General features: G+C 43.0%; 1 protein-coding gene across 1 annotated transcript in view; it reads right to left on the minus strand.

Annotated features, from left to right (window-relative positions):
- The window catches only part of MAP7D3 (MAP7 domain containing 3), a 46,994-nt gene extending 33,213 nt beyond the window's left edge, over positions 1 to 13,781 (minus strand). The window contains exon 1 of the mRNA XM_055727214.1: positions 13,622 to 13,781. Coding sequence (XP_055583189.1) covers positions 13,622 to 13,709 — 88 coding nt within the window. The 5' untranslated portion in view covers positions 13,710 to 13,781. The remainder of the gene's footprint in view (positions 1 to 13,621) is intronic.
- Between the last annotated feature and the right edge of the window lie 2,123 nt (positions 13,782 to 15,904).

Consider the following 15,904-nt stretch of genomic DNA (forward strand, 5'->3'; position numbering starts at 1 on the left):
TAGCTGCATAAAGTAAACCATTAAGGGATGCTTACAATGTACTTCTAAAACTGGATCTTCAAAAATAAATTTTAATTATAAATTGGATTCTAAAACAGTAATTTGAGCACTTGTGCAGAGACCCATTCACCTTACTCGAGTTTCACCAAGGTGAGCACAGTGAGTGGCAGGGCTACGGCTCCCAGTTAATCATACAGAAACGAAATGCTAGCAATATTAATTTCACTAAATAACGAAACTCATTAAGTCATCAGGAAACTAATTTACTGTATCACTTTCCACAGATTTTCTTTATTTCTGTATCAACTTTCACTTTAACTAATCACCTTTTAGGGTGTGAAGGTGAAGCCTTACAGGAAAAGCAGGGAGGGCAACCTGTAAGACAGTATTAGCCCATTTTCCTGCACAGCTTTGAACAGGAGCGTCCTTATACAGCAGTGACACCTTTTTCTCACCTTGGTTGACAGATACGGGATGATAAACTTGGTTCTTCCAGAAACACCCAACTTCAGGGGAAGCAAGAGAACACACCACACAATCAAGCAAATATAAGAAAGCAGAAGTCGACGCCTCTTTTAAACATAAAGGCAATCCACAGAAGTAATGCATAACATTAATGCATAACATGCTGTGATTTCAACCATAACGCAAAGGACGAATAGCAGAATTTGGTGTTACATTTAAAAAAAGACGATGACAGCTTTGCCAATGATCTCAGGCTTCCCTTTAATAGAGTAGTGCAGAATGCAAAGGAGGAAGGAAGAGTCTCCCTCTTCTCCATGCATTGCCATGACAACTAGTTGTGTCATGGTAATAACCCTCCCTAAGGCTGTGCCCAAGAACAATCACCTCAAAGTGTTTAATCCCATGTGATGTCAGTGATAAATGCCGATTACAATACTTATTCAGCAAGTCTAAATTGTCACCCGCAGCTGTTGCCATGTCTTGAATTAATTTTTCATTGCAGCACCAAACAAAAGTCTTCCTCAGTTCCATCCCATACATCTCTGAGGCTCTTTTCAAACAAGTCAGAGACCAGATATACCGCGACACGGTAAGATTACCAATTGGTAAAGAGAACAGCTAAAAAAGGGCTCACTGTAATTTCACTATGTAGACCAAAAGTCAGTCAAAAACCTGATTTTGTACACCGCTGCATGTCATGTGGATGGGAATCTAGCCCAAAAATTCATGAAGTGGAGAACAACAAAATTATGTATTCTCAACACAATTAGATGTTGAAACAGCCTGAGGAAAACCCGTCTATTGCAAGTTTTTCCAAGAGGAAGAATATAGAACCAGCGCATTTATATCCAACGACACCTCTGTGGATCACAAAGGCTGAAAGAACATAAGCTTCTTCAGGTATCATTTCAAGTTAAGACAAATACAGAAACCCAGCTGCATCTTTTCTTCAGTCTCCATCAGCAAGGGAGGAGAGACAGCGGGCACACAGGCAGACCGAGCCAATCCATCCCAGCGCAGCTGGGAAATGAGCCCAACAGAATAAATTCACCCTACGCCTACACCAGGTTTAGTTAAGACCAAACACTGGAATTTTGCCTCGGCTCTCAAAGCTGAAACATCGAAGTTTCTGTAACCAAGTTATAGTAAGAAGCAAACTGCAATTTAAACTGGCAGAATAATCATCTTATTTTACTTGCAGAAATATTATCATCAGAATCTTGCTTAACAAACCAGTCACAATGCATGTAGGGGATTATGTATTTATTCATTTAAAAAAATAAACAAACACTTGAGTAATGTTCATGATTAGAAGGCACTCATTTAAAAAATGTGTCATATCTGCAAAGCAATTAGTTCATCCTAATTAATTAAAGTTGCAAAAAATTACTTGAGTTTCTATAGAACAGGAAAGTGGGTTACAGAAACAGTACAGTTTGCAAAGGACACAGAGATGAAAAAAGTCCAGAAATACTTAGCCAAAGGATTTTACACATCAGGGGCTTTTTTTGTACGTCACTTAAAAATATTTATGTTCAGTGCTTCAAGACTTCATTATTTGCATAGAAACAACATGCTTACAAATTTGAAAGTAGCAGATTTAAAGGTATTAGGAATGCATTTCTGTGTTACAGAAAAGCAATCCATTTAACTAACAGGAAGCTAAAATTCACAGAATCATAGAATGGTTTGGGTTGGAAGGGACCTTAAAGACCACCCAGCTCCAACCCCCGCCATGGGCAGGGCCCCCTCCCCCCAGCCCAGGTTGCCCCCAGCCCCGTCCAGCCTGGCCTTGAGCCCTGCCAGGGATGGGGCATCCACAGCTGCTCTGGGCAGCCTGCGCCAGCGCCTCACCACCCTCACAGGGAAGAATTTCTTCCCAATATCTAATCTAAGTCTACCCGCTCTCAGTTTAAAGCCATTATTACATTTAAGGTGAACGGGGGATTTGAACAAAAGGCTATTAAAAGGGACACAGCCATCACATGACATGCATCCCCAAGATGCGTGAGCTCAATTTCACCCAGTCTCAGGTCAACAGACAGGTTTTACAGCCCTTGTCAATTTTACGGTAAATTTACAGTATGAAACTGTAACTTTCAAAATCCACATTCTACCTCAGTAAGAGAAAATTAATTGCATACTATCCTACCCTGCAACCTTTAAAAAAATACAATTTTATTTTGCCCTAGTATGATAAAAGAAATCTTAATTTCTAATACATTTAAATATTATTTGGCACAGACGCCTGTCATTTTTTTGCCTAGTCTTCCATAACGAATGTAGTAGTCTGCTATGGAGAAAAGCTTCACTGAAAAGAATTTCCCACAAACTCTAACTATCTCTGTAAAATAAGCCTAATACTTCTGTAATTAATCAGGATACCCAAGAACAGGAAACCAGTTAACAACCATTTCACTACAGCCTGTGTCACGTGCTGCATTACTGGGGGGTGTCTTCACAGACACATTCAGCCCGCTTCCCGGAGAAAAAAAAAATCCTCTTAGAGGCAAATTAATTCTCATTTCTGAGCTTCCCCTCCCACTGTAGTCACTAAAGGCCTTCACAACTATTAATTTGTGATCAGCATAATGTCTGTGCTTGTTTTACAGTAGACTACCTTAAATATTTCAGCTAAAATTAGTAAAAGTACAAGCCACACATGTGGCCAATAATATCTGTGTTCATGCATAATAAAATAGGGCTATTTGGAACATAAAATGGACAGGTAATTTGGGAAGCCATTCTCCTTCTGCACCCTCCTCACCATTTAGCACTATGCGCCTGCCCAAGCATATCACGGATAAACCAAACCACGGCAAGCACCAGGTGGGAAGCAACACGCCAGATAAAGGCAACTCTCCCAACTTCACCTTCCAGCTCACGATCACGCTAACGGCACAGGTACAGAGGTGCCTCCCTTGTACTGAGCATGACGGTACTTCCCTTCACCGATCAGGTTTCCAATATGCCCTGAAGAGACTGCTGCTAAAAATAAAACTTGATTTCTATTTCAATCCTTGCACCGAGTTAATACCCTTGGCCCCCGCCCAGACTATCCAAGGACTCATACAGTTGCTGTTCTTAGTAAACCTCATTAGGGAGTGAACCAGCTCCATCCCTTTACCTAGCGAGGTTTAGGGCTTCCATCCTCTCCTGGTACCCGAGACCCAGTCAGATGCTGCCCTGCTCACTCTTCCCTTCCCGGGTGGGAGATCAGAATGTGCCAACTTTCACAGCAATCCTTCTGGTTCTTCAGATTTAATGACTCATTATGCAAAGCAAACAAACAAACAAATCCCAGACCAAGCCTTTGAAACAAAAGTTAGGAGGTCTCCTGAATGTTAAGCATTGTTATGAATCAAAGTGTTTTCATAAATGCTTAAAGCAGGTAACAAGAAGCCAACAAGCAATCCATAAACTAAAAGTGAACTTCACAGAAAAACAACTGATTCTATAGCAAACCAGGTCAAATCTGCAAGATACCATTTTAATCTTGCTCCACTACAAACAGCTACTGTTTCTCTAGCAGACAGTAATCCTTTTAAGTAACACTGTTCAGATCCTTTTTCTTTCAATAATTTTTGTACCCGCTTTCAGGAAAGTCAAGGGAAGTCAGCACTCAAATTTGAGATTTCTGCACACTGTCTTTTAAGCTGATTTCCACTCATTAATTAAGACCAACAGATGCAAGATCATACGTTAGATGTTTTAAAATTGGGTATTGGTTTTACACCACTACTCCTTGTTCAAAGGACATCAGAAGAAGGATGCACCCTCACAAAAACTGGTAGACAAAACAAAGTTCCTAATGATGAACAGAAAAGCCCTCTCTGCATGCATTCCTCTTTTCCCTGTCTTCCCCCAGTGATCCTGATGTCCCATCTTTGGGCTGCAAGGACTGACAGGCTCCACAAGCAACACATGAGCCTCCCAGTAGGCACCTTCTGACGGACCAGCTGGAAGGCAGATGGTTCTCCTGTTTTGTCTGGGCAGTCACCAGATGGGAAGCACACGGATCTCCAGAAAGCAATGCACGCTGTCTCTCAGCTTCAGCAGGCCATAAGACTTCCTGTTGTCTTATCCTTATTCCAGACTTCTGTTTTATACTTATTCCCTGCACGGGATACCTATTTTCTTACCTTTATATGCTTTCCTCCCCTTAAGCCCATTTCTGCAGTTAATTCTGTACAATAACATGGTTTTCTTCCCAATGTTCAAGGCAGTTTAGGATGATTTCTTCAGTTCATCACAAGTATCGATCCCACTGGAAAACACTTGACAGAAGCATTCCTTTGTAGTCTATGAGTTAGCAGCTCCACAAGTAAGTATTTGAGACATACTTGCAAGAATATGTTTTTACTTATCCTTAAGCATCCACACTCAGATTAAGAGCTGGAAACATTACAAAAAATTACACACATAATTAACAAAACACTACTTATTTCTTAAAAGGAAACCTACAAAGATACAGCTGAAGCAATCTCAAAGACATGTTACTGTATTCATTCAGCCTTGATCACAATCAGAGAAGGCTGCTAGTTAATTTGTGGGTTGATCCCTGTACACTTTTCCCTAGGGGAAGCACATAAGCTAAGCCAAACTTGCATATAATACTGACACAGACCAAGGAATCAAAGTTTGTCCTTACAAAAATTGGCAGTCGCCTCTAAAACTTTCTACAGTCAGAGATGCTGTAACGTTGTCCAACAGCCATATCAGACGAGTACCACCCTTAGTCCAAACGCTAGCGATACATACTGTGAACGTATCTCCTATGGAGTCTTACTGATTACTGCTGTCACTTGTATTCTCTTATTTTAACCTTACTCACATTGCTCAGCCAAGACTTACGTTTCTCTACTTAATGGGAAAAGCAACTGCCAGCACAATGCTTGAAGAGGAAAAAGATGCCACTAACTCTTGCAGAAGCCATCGTAACGTGGGTAAGAAGCACTGCCTGTACTCTGTACACAGGGCTGACAAGCTAAATCCACCCCTTTCTCTGGAAAGACACTCAGCTTCACAATTTGGGGTTCTTTACTAGTAAGGTATGTTATTCACCACTTGAAAAAAAGAAATGAACCAGAGCGGACTCTCTACTCTCACCAACTTACTGGCTTTCTGTTGCCTTCACTTTCCCCTTTGCCACTCTCTTCTTCCCCATGGTTCTTCCTTACCTTACCAAAGAAACGTGAAAAGGTTTTTCATTCTGCATGACCCACTTGTCACCCTTTTCTTTAAAAGAACACAATCTTTCACATGTCTTTTGATAATGCTAACACTATTTGTACAAAAAGGCCCTCCAAAGATGACACTTCTCCAATTCACACATTCCCAGCTCTGCAACTCAGATTGCTTCCCTGTTCTACCTGGCATTAGTTATTGATCTGTTTATTGCATCGTGCTTACCAAGCTCACCCGCACAATGACCTCTCTTCAGAGCTGATGCTTCCTGCATAAAGGATATACAAGCTTTACAGTCCCATTCACGTTCTTTAGCAAACAGCCATTCACTGCTGTCTTGTCTTTGCTGTCTAGAGGCACAGTCTTAGTAAGACACAGCCACAGGGAAGCCAGCTTTGGAAAGGTTGGTGCACTCGTGTTTCTCAGTGAAAGAGCAAGGAACTAAGGTATGTGTAATCTGTAAAATTCTCCACCAGAATACATTAAAGCTGCATTTTAGATGTAAAGAGAATGTTTCTGCACAGTTCCTGCGGGTTGGCAACTATAAACTCTTCTCACCAACTGCAAAACAGAAATTGCTTTCATCCACCTTGAGCGATTTTTTTAAAAGACAGATTGGATGCTGACTGCAATGCTGATGCAATAAACTATGACTAAAAGTCCCTTGTGAACCTTCCCAAGTGTAACAGAAATCAGTAATTTACCTGTTTCTGCATAGCAGAAATTCCAAAGTATCCTAATACACTGGACTAAAATAAAAGCAGTTTATATGCCCTTACATAATTTCACGTGGATTCATTGTGAAATTTAGCAGTTATGTGACTTAAGTTAAATACTTATATATAGGTGTATACAGATTAAACACTACAAACCTGACAGAACCAGATGCTAGTTTAAGAGCTACAGAAGGACCAAAAAGGTAAAGTGGCGGAGTTTTAAACACAGAGTACTACTCTGCTGCACAGATAATTGTCTTTAATCCGATGCCTCAGGAGTGCATGTTTTGTCCCTCACACTGGAATGGCTTAACCGATGTCAGAGCAGTCCCACTTCTACCTGCTGGGAGCAGTTTAGTTCCTATGATTTTTCTAGCTGAAGTGCTGGCAAAAGCTGGACAGACCAAAATCAGTGCTCTCTGCTTTACTCCTCCAGCTCTGGAGGCTGCCTTAAACGGACTGCTGGTCACACTCCTGCATAGCCACTGCAAAAAGCAACTTCAAAATAAACTTTTACTCTGTTCTCCTCTTTCACACCTGTGTTCCACGTTGCATTATTTCTTTCTTTTATATTGTACTATCCCCAATGCTGGAAATCAGCTAACTTCTATCCGCTCCTTTCCCCCTTCTGAGCAGTTTGGTTTCTTTTGCTTGCTCCAAGCATGCTCTTGTGTAAATGCTTTTGTCCTCTCGTTTGCAGGCTGGCTATTGTTTAATACACCCAGCCCAAACAATGCCAGTGAAGAACACTGCCTAGCACTGCAAGTCACAACAAACTTGAGACAAACCCTGTGAAAACACCATTTTGAGCTTTCTTCAGATGGAAGGATAATAGCTCCTTTACATGATAGCAGTGAAAACTACTGCTTTTGCCTTTTACACTTGATGCAACTTCAGAGCCCATTCACTCTTTCTGCTTCAGAAGCAGCATGACTGTGCTGGCATTTACCCTCAGAGACCAGCCTCCAGATTCAAATCAAATCACTCCAGAACAGTGCTCTAAGACACTGACAGGTCCACAGGGCGTTTAATGCAGCAAACCACCATCTAAAGCAGAACACAGTGGTATAAAAAGTAAAAGGAATTAAACTACAAGTTTTCTTAAAATTGTATGCTTAACTATTTAAAATAATAGAAGCTCTGAGGCATCCCACTGCAAGTGGAAAGTAATCAGTTCCTGCCCCAAAGAGCTTAAAGAATGGCTAAATGAAAAATGACAAACGGGTGTAAAAAAAAAAAAACCAAGCAGGATAAAAGGGCAAATGAGACCAATAAAGAAACTATGTTTTTGCTTAATTCATTACCCAGTGGCAGAAAGTCTTTCAGAGAAATCTGAAAGTAAGGTGATACTCACTGATCTGCTCTGGAGATGACTGACCTTGGTTTTGAATGTCCAGAATGCAACTTACGTATCATTGATCAATATTGTGCTGCAAAAACATGCTTCTTTAAGAAATTATCTTGGCAAAACTAAGCAGAGGATAAAACTTTCAAATGAACCAATGTGTTCTATAGAATTATATTCTTTGAGTATAAAGATCTCTACAGGGTTTCTATATTCTTGTAGACAATCCCTCTCAGACTTGGGAGAGGAATTTTAACACTTGGAAGCTTTAAACCACTTGCTCAGAGAAGGCAATTCACACGCCACTACAGTATCTTTGCTCCCTCCCAAGATTCAGGTCAGTGCATTTAAGCAGCGGAGGGTGTCTGTAAATTAAGAGCCAATTAAGTACTTATAAAACAGTATTTTAAAAGTTCCCTGGGCATTATGAAGGCAAAAACACCATGAGGAAGGACAGAGGTATTCTGAGCGCAGCGGTAACTGTCTTCTTCAAAGGCAACTTCAGCTGCAGATCCTTCACCTAGAAAGCAGAAGTTCCAAACTGACTGGAAAATAAAAATAATTTAGAAGAAAACAAATGTCAAGCAACTAGGCCATCCTTCCTTAAAAGCAAATGCTCGTGTCCATTTATGTACACTGTGAACACCACAGGCATATAGGGTGGGTGGCTGAGGCATTATGCCGGGCAGCTGAGGCTTCTCTTTCAAACGAAAACAGTTTGAGCAACATTGGATTTTTATTCCATGAATCCCATACTCCAAACAAGTTAATCGCCAGCATCTAAAACAGTTTTAATTATTGGACAGGCACATGCAAACACATCCAAAGCATATCATCCACTAAGAAGTACCTGGTTGCAAGCTGCGTAATTGGAAGCTAAACGATGCTAATTTATTTGTGGCAGACCAGGAATTTGAAGTCCCCAGTCTGTTTTTAAAATATGACCAGTCATTTGATCAATCATATCCACAGAAGTCACTGGAGTTGCACACTCAGAATTTTATTTTTCAGGGTATCCTTTTACAATAGGACTGCAAGCATCTCCAATTATTTAATCAAGTTTAAAGACGACAGCATTTGACACCCCTACAATTAGGACTAATCAGAGTATTTCTTCCGTTTGTCTCACAGTAACACAATGCTGCTTTTCTTAACTCTCTTACCACTTTTAAGAGCTAAAAATTAACAATAGCCTATCAGTACTTTAAATATTCCTGATTTCTTTTTGAAAAACACAAGAAGCAGCAGTCCTTAAAATTCTAGTCACATTTTAAGGCTACACACAGTTAGGGATAGTACAAGCCACAGTATCTCTGTGCTCACACCACTAGAGTTAAGATCCTTGCAAATCATTATTTGTTTAATGCTTCCATCTGAACTGAAGCATGGAATCCAAATTTATCTTTTATAATTTTGACACATGAAGACATATGTAGAGAATGGAACATTCTGTATAAGAAAGTAAAAAAATATGCTGTATATGCACCTTTTTTTTTTTTTTTTGCTTTAGAGCAAGGAGGATTTTTTTTTTGAATGCACTTGGAGAAAACTCAAGAATTTAAACTTAGAATAAAACCTTTTTTATAAACCACTTACAACTGGAAGCAATCTTCAAAATGTTAAGCACCTAATACATAGCATACATCTTTATGAATCAGCATGAAATTACCCCTACTCTGTGCTATTGCATTTCCGTGAACAAGAAGAAAATGAAATTAAGGCTCATAGCCATTACAATTAAATTAAGTTCTCAGCCTGACTTGGGAATGTTCTCTCTCGCCACTGGGATCTACGTGAAATCCAATTTCTGTGCAGTTCTTTGCATTTATCACCTTGCACTCTCTCTGTAAAGCGGTATAGTACTACTTCCATGCAGGGAAAAAAGAAAAATCTTAAAGACCTTCGCCAAAGTTACTAGGAGTCTGACAAAACAAGAAACTGAAGCCAGACCTCATGAATGCCAGGTGAATGCCCCAGTCACTGGGCCACCTTTGCTCCACAGATGGAATATGTACCAGTCATATGTACAAAAACCACCAAGACGGACAACTGAATGCTCAAGATGCTTTTACTGTAGCACACGCATGCTATCAGAAACCTGGCAAAGGAATAGTCTCCTGGTCTTGCAGCTTCCCAGACAAGTTTTGAAGCCCACCTCTACTCACGAACACTCTGTAAACCCCAAGTTTTCAAGAGGCAAATGCAAAACTAAATGCTTTCTCTTCCAGCAGGCAGCTCTGACGCAGAGGTCAATTCATCAGCTGATAGATGCACACTTCTGAATCACTAATTATTTTCTCTAGACAGCACTCGCTATCTTCTGCGGTGAGACTCTGCCATGGCACTCTCTAGTACTTCCATAGGTGTTGGTACAAACTTGTGTACTTAAGTTACGTTTTATAACTATTACCTAGGGACCAGACAAATCGGCACATGCTCCTGACTACTTGCTTGAGCAACGATGCTTCATTATTAGATATTAGATGCTTATTTTCATTGCAATTCTGTGTATATACATTGGTAAAGAAGTTACTAGGAACTGTGCTCCAGGCAAGATGGAAAAGTCAGTGTCACTTATACAGAGAGAAACAACTGATTAGGCAGAATGAAGTTGTTATTTTATTAGACAACTTCTGACCAAACTGGGCTTGGCCATGCAGGTCATGGGAATTATGCCTGCAGCTAGATTTCTTGAAAAGGCACTTTATTTTTTTCACATGTCCCGAGACAGGTTTCCCAAAAGATCGTGTAGGTCTTGGAAGGGAAAGTATACATCTAGCATTTTAATGTACTGTTTCGAACAACCTTCAGAACAGTGATTCAATACACTAGGGGAAAATCCTAGCAACAGTGCAGCTGAGCTCCGGCAAAAGCAAATACACATTCTCTACCACTGATACTACAAGACAGGATAGGAGATTCTAGTATTTCAGTCAAAATGAAGATAAAACAATAAATGTAGGCTACAGCTGCTTGAATTATATGTATTTTTATTCTGATTATTCATACGACTCAAGAAAAACCTCACTTACTGGGTAAACCACAAGTAACTGACTATTCCACTCTTCTCAAACCTTAACAAGCTCAGCAGTGCTTACGGTATTAGAATAGGAGCAAAAATTCCTCTTCATCCCTGAAGGATGACAGCAGCAAGCACGGATCACAAGAACGGAGTAAGCAACTGCTATTTATGCACTGCTGTTTCACAGTGTACAAGTCACAATTAATTTCTGATGTTATGTTCATGCATCATTGACAGAAACATTAACTAGCTTCTAGTTGTAGTAGCAAAATCTGCTTTTTGTAGTGCACCTAAGGGAAATAAGATAGGACAAGTGTGTAAGGGCAGAAAATTATTGCAAAGGAATTGCAGAACTCAACAGCAGGCATGATTTGGCCTGCAGAGTCTTAATTACAGTTGATACGCAAAGAAAGAGAAACACCTTTTCCTTGCCTCAACGCTAGCTTGAATTGGCAAGAAAAATGTTCTCTTTAAACTTACCACAATGGTACAGAAGTGGCACTGTAAGATTCTACACTTTCAAGGCCTAAAATAATTAACAAGCACCAATCAGCCACAGATCACACCAGTATCAAGAGGCTGGTAATAGAGAGCAGAGGCAGAGAACAGGAACCCAGCAGCGTCCTGTAATAAGGACCCACACAGAAACCTATGCAAAAGGTAACTATACAGAAGGTATACATACAGCTCCTAGTCAAACTACTAGAAAGAGCCGTGTCTTCTCAGCAAGACACTGCTCATTCATATTTACTGCCCTTAAACAGGAAATTCTCAACCAGAAGTTCACTGATAAATGCCTGAAGGTGCACGGCACCGTATTTTGTACTGTACAGATGTTTGTTCTCCAGATTGATTAAGACTGTGAAGGGCGTAACTGCCCACAGACCAGCAGAAACTGGGTGCGAGCATTCTAGTTAGCAGGCATTTTGGAACTGAGCAGCTCTCCACGCAGCCAACTGAGCTCAGAAAGGCAGAAAGTTATGTCCCTCTCCAAAGCTGCCAAACGGTAGCATGGGGGTGCAGTTTCTTCCTGCTTTTTTTTTTTTTTTTTTCTACATTGTTCTCCAAGCAGCTGCAGTATCAGGCTCGATTGCTGCTGCTCACAACTTCTCCAAAAGCAGCAAATGCAGCAGCAATTATCTTGCAAATTCCACTGCTGACCACCGGATTGCAAGGATGGTTTCTAAACATCATTTGCTTTCCCCAGAGAGCGTGGGAGTGCTACTGACAAGAAGTCAGGAGCAGAACTGCAGTGGCCCCAACACTCACAGGCAGCATTGCTTCAATCCACATTAGCAGTGAGTTCATCTTCCAGCATGTAACTGCTAGAAATGCATTCTATGTAAACTGAAGTTTAGATTCTGGTTCAGTGACTTCTAACCCCTCAGGCAAAAAAATTCATGGTCTAGCCTTTCTAGGATCTAGTTGGGTTTGTTTTTTTTTTTTTGAGTGTTTGGTTGGTGTATTTTGTTTTGGTTTTTGTTTGTTTTTTTTTTTTTTTTAACATGACATGCATATTAGAACATGTGCACATCTAAAGGGAGATGGAGCTGCCCGGTTCAAGGAAGATTTCACCTCTGGTTCTGGGACTAAATCTAGGTCATGACAGCTGTCAGCAAATGTGGGTGCCCCTCTTTAGAAAAAACTTTGGAGCCACAGCGTAAGTGCATCCAATACTCAAAAGAAAATTCGGCAATTCCAGCAGGAAGGATAAGGATCAAATAGATGTGGTCTGTGCAGATGAAAAGCACTATCTTTTGGCTGATTGTTATCCTTCTGGAGCGCTAAGTTGCCTTAATTTTGAAAGAGAAATAAAAAGTAATTAAGTAATATTTCTGACACAGAGCACACTGCAGGAGAAAGACTGCCAGATGAAAGTTGTGCATCCAGGACTTTTTGCCAGTACTCTTCTTTATTTAATTACCCAGGTACATTGAAAACAATCAAGTGAGTAGTTTTTGTACTCGGTCCAAGTTAGTTAGTTTAGATCAAACCACAATTCTCCTTCCCTTATTTATTTTTTGTCTGGGATAAGAAAATGTTTACCTTTTCTAATGGCTCACCCACAAAGCTGATGTGGAGATGTGCCATGGAAGTATGCTTGGAACATACATCATGCATGCACAATACTCATTTTAGGGTACGATATTAAGAATCTTAACTATAACTAGGCACACAAACACACCCAAGGCCAAAACCAACGCAGAATTTCTTTAGCCTTAAAACACCGGTTCAAAAATGAAAGGCAAAAAAAAAAAAAAAAAGATTTAAAAAAAAACCCCAAGTAATTAAAATGACTGAGGCATTATCTGATCTCTGATTAGGAATCAATGCCGCAGAGCGTCCCCGACTTGGGAATCAGAGCAGCCACCGGCCACATCGCCGGGACAAGGCACCGGCAGCAGCCGCCAGGAGCCACCGGAGGAACCGACAAGTTGAGACCGTCAAGAAACGAGTGAAACCCGGCCGCTCGGTGTCACGGAGCGGTGCCGCATCCCGCCCCGCTGCTGCCACAAGCTGCCGGAGGTCCCAAGTCAGCAGTTACCGCCCGGGGGGGGCGGGGGCGCTCGGCCGCCTCACAGCCCCGGGGAGCGGGGCCGGGGCCGGGCGGCGCGGGGGCAGCCGCTCCTCAGCCCGCCGCCAGCCGGACACAAAGCCCGCCGGCCTGCGCCGCCCCGCTGCCGCTGCCCCGCGCCCGGGGAGGGGCCGGGCTACTGCGGGGCTGAAGGCCACCGGGGGGGGGGGACACACACGACCCGGCCCCAGCGGCGGGCCGTGCCCTTGGGCCACCACATCACGGGGGTCCCCAGACGGCCCCCGCCGGGACAGACGCCCCTCCCCCACCACCTTTCCGTCCCCTCCCGGGGCCGCGCTGCCCGCTCTCACCCATCTGCTCCCGCAGCCCCTTCAAGGAGGAGGAGGAGGAGGAGGAAGAGCAGGAGGGGGGGGCCGCGCCGCCGCCGCCCTCCGCCATCTTCAGCGCCGGGACGCGCGACTGGCGGCCGGGCAGAAGGGGACGCGGGAGCGCAGTGCGCAGGCTCCGCACCGCCCGCCAGCGCCGCCGCGGGGCAGGGCCGGGCCGGGCCGGGCCGGGCCGGGCGGGGCTTTGGGGGCCGCGCCGGGGCGTACCGAGCTGCGGTGCTGCCCCTCGGCCCGCCCCGCAGGGGTCCCGCCTGGGGCGGCAGGTGGCGGCGGCCGCGGGAAGCGGCGTCGAGGCCCTTAGGAACCGGCGCTCCACGGGAGTGGGCCCATGGGCCCGGCCCTGAGGGGGGGGCAGCACCCCAGGCCGCGGCCTGCGCACCGGGCCGGCAGGGCCAGCTCAGTAACCGGCCCGCGGGGCATTTATGGCCCCACAGCTGCAGATTTATCCCACCGTGAATGGTGAGGAATGGCCTCCGGATCGGGAGCAATCAGAGGGACACCTCTGGGCCAGCTGCCCGCACTGCCCTGCCATTACAAACGATCTGCCTGTAAACTCACCTTCCAGCAAAGAGGCTGAAGCAGAGGGGAAAGCGGGCTATGTTTCCAGATGCTGACCCAAAATTTCGTCTCACCTGGAGAGGATGAGAGTGTGTCGGCAGAGTTCCCTGCTGCAGAGAACGCCGCATTGGCCTGAAGCGGTAGAACGCAGGCAGCGCTCGCACGGGCTGGAGCTGCCGATGCGGCTGGGTGCTGCAGACAGCCTGCTAGCTTGAGCAGCCCGGGGGCTAAAGGTAAAGCCCATTCTCTGTTTATCAGTCCTGTGGAAATTTAGGTTCACCAGTTCACAGGAAAGCAGCAGACAGATCCACGAGTTGAATTGCACGCCTGCGTAACGGAGCGCTGGCTGGCTTGCCACAGGGCTGGGAGCTGAGGCCCGTGTTTCAAGTACCCCTGTTGGTGTACGCGTTCCCAAAAGAAGAGTGTGGTTAAGGGTGAAGTGGTCCAGCCAGTCAGGAAAAAACTTACTGAAACCCCATCGAATGAATTCCCAGATACTGTTCTATGTTAACTTGAATCTGTCAGCTGTCTAGTTGGTTATCAATGAATTCTGGAATAGCCTCTTCTCGTTTTGCCTCTGGGTTTATGCTTTGGGAAGAGTGAGGCTAAAACAGCATCTGTGGCCGTATTAAAGAGTAGGCTGGACCTTGTGCAGAAAACTCCATCTGAATCATAAATGGAAAGTTTACCTGTCAGCAGGCCAAAGATTTATCCCATGAATGGGAAGAATCCAGAAAAAAGTAGCAGTAAGATCATGTCGTGTTTCAAAAGAGTAAAAAGGAACTTTACAAGAACTCGGAGCAAGACTCCATTTTAACTTGAATATAACAGACCACAGACTTGCCCTGTTCTTTGTTTCTTGTTTGTTATATTGGCTTTCCCCACTTTCGCATGTGTGTACAGAGAATCCTTTGTCTGTTGTTTCCTCTCAGTGTTAATAGAATGCCAATTATTATTATTTAAAACAAAAGGGCAGCTAAAGGGTGAAAAAACCCGAAACATGCGGTGCCAAATTTCCCAAGTTTGTGTTTATAATATGTAGTAATAATACCTTGTCATGCAGCAATTTCAATGTCCTTTATACACATGCTGAAATTAAATGTCACCATTCCACCGGGAGACACTCAGATGTCATCCTCATTTTACAGATGAGAAAACTGAGTCACTGAAATCAAAGTCTCTAGTTATGTCATGAACAAAGCAGCACAGCAAAAAAAACCAGCCCTGTTTCCTTGACTCCTTGTTCCATATCCAGGTCTTTTTCCATCTTCTTTTCATCAACAGCTATCAGAAAATATCACCAAAATGGTTTATATTGATTCTCTACAGCATAATGTACAATAGGTGTGGTACAAAAAAAATGGTCAAACTGCCTAATAGAATGTAATTTTTATGTTTTTGCAAGCTCTATAAGTAATGTGTAGTTACAAGGCTGTACTTTTCTGAATCTGCAAAAGTAAAATTCTCATGAATGTTTTGGGGTGCCTTTGAATTTTCATTAGGTTACAAATATTTTCCTTAGCTTACAGATTTTCCTTAACACACTGTGCAATAAAAGGAGTCAATGTCTATTTATCCATTTTTTTGTTCCTTTGAGAGAAATGAGACAATTGGCACAGGAGCAATCGCTCTACTGAAGGCAACACTCACAAATGGAATGGGCAGCTAAAATTAATTTTCGAATGAAAT

This window comes from Falco cherrug, chromosome 15, assembly GCF_023634085.1.
Source record: "Falco cherrug isolate bFalChe1 chromosome 15, bFalChe1.pri, whole genome shotgun sequence".
Lineage (NCBI taxonomy): Eukaryota > Metazoa > Chordata > Aves > Falconiformes > Falconidae > Falco > Falco cherrug.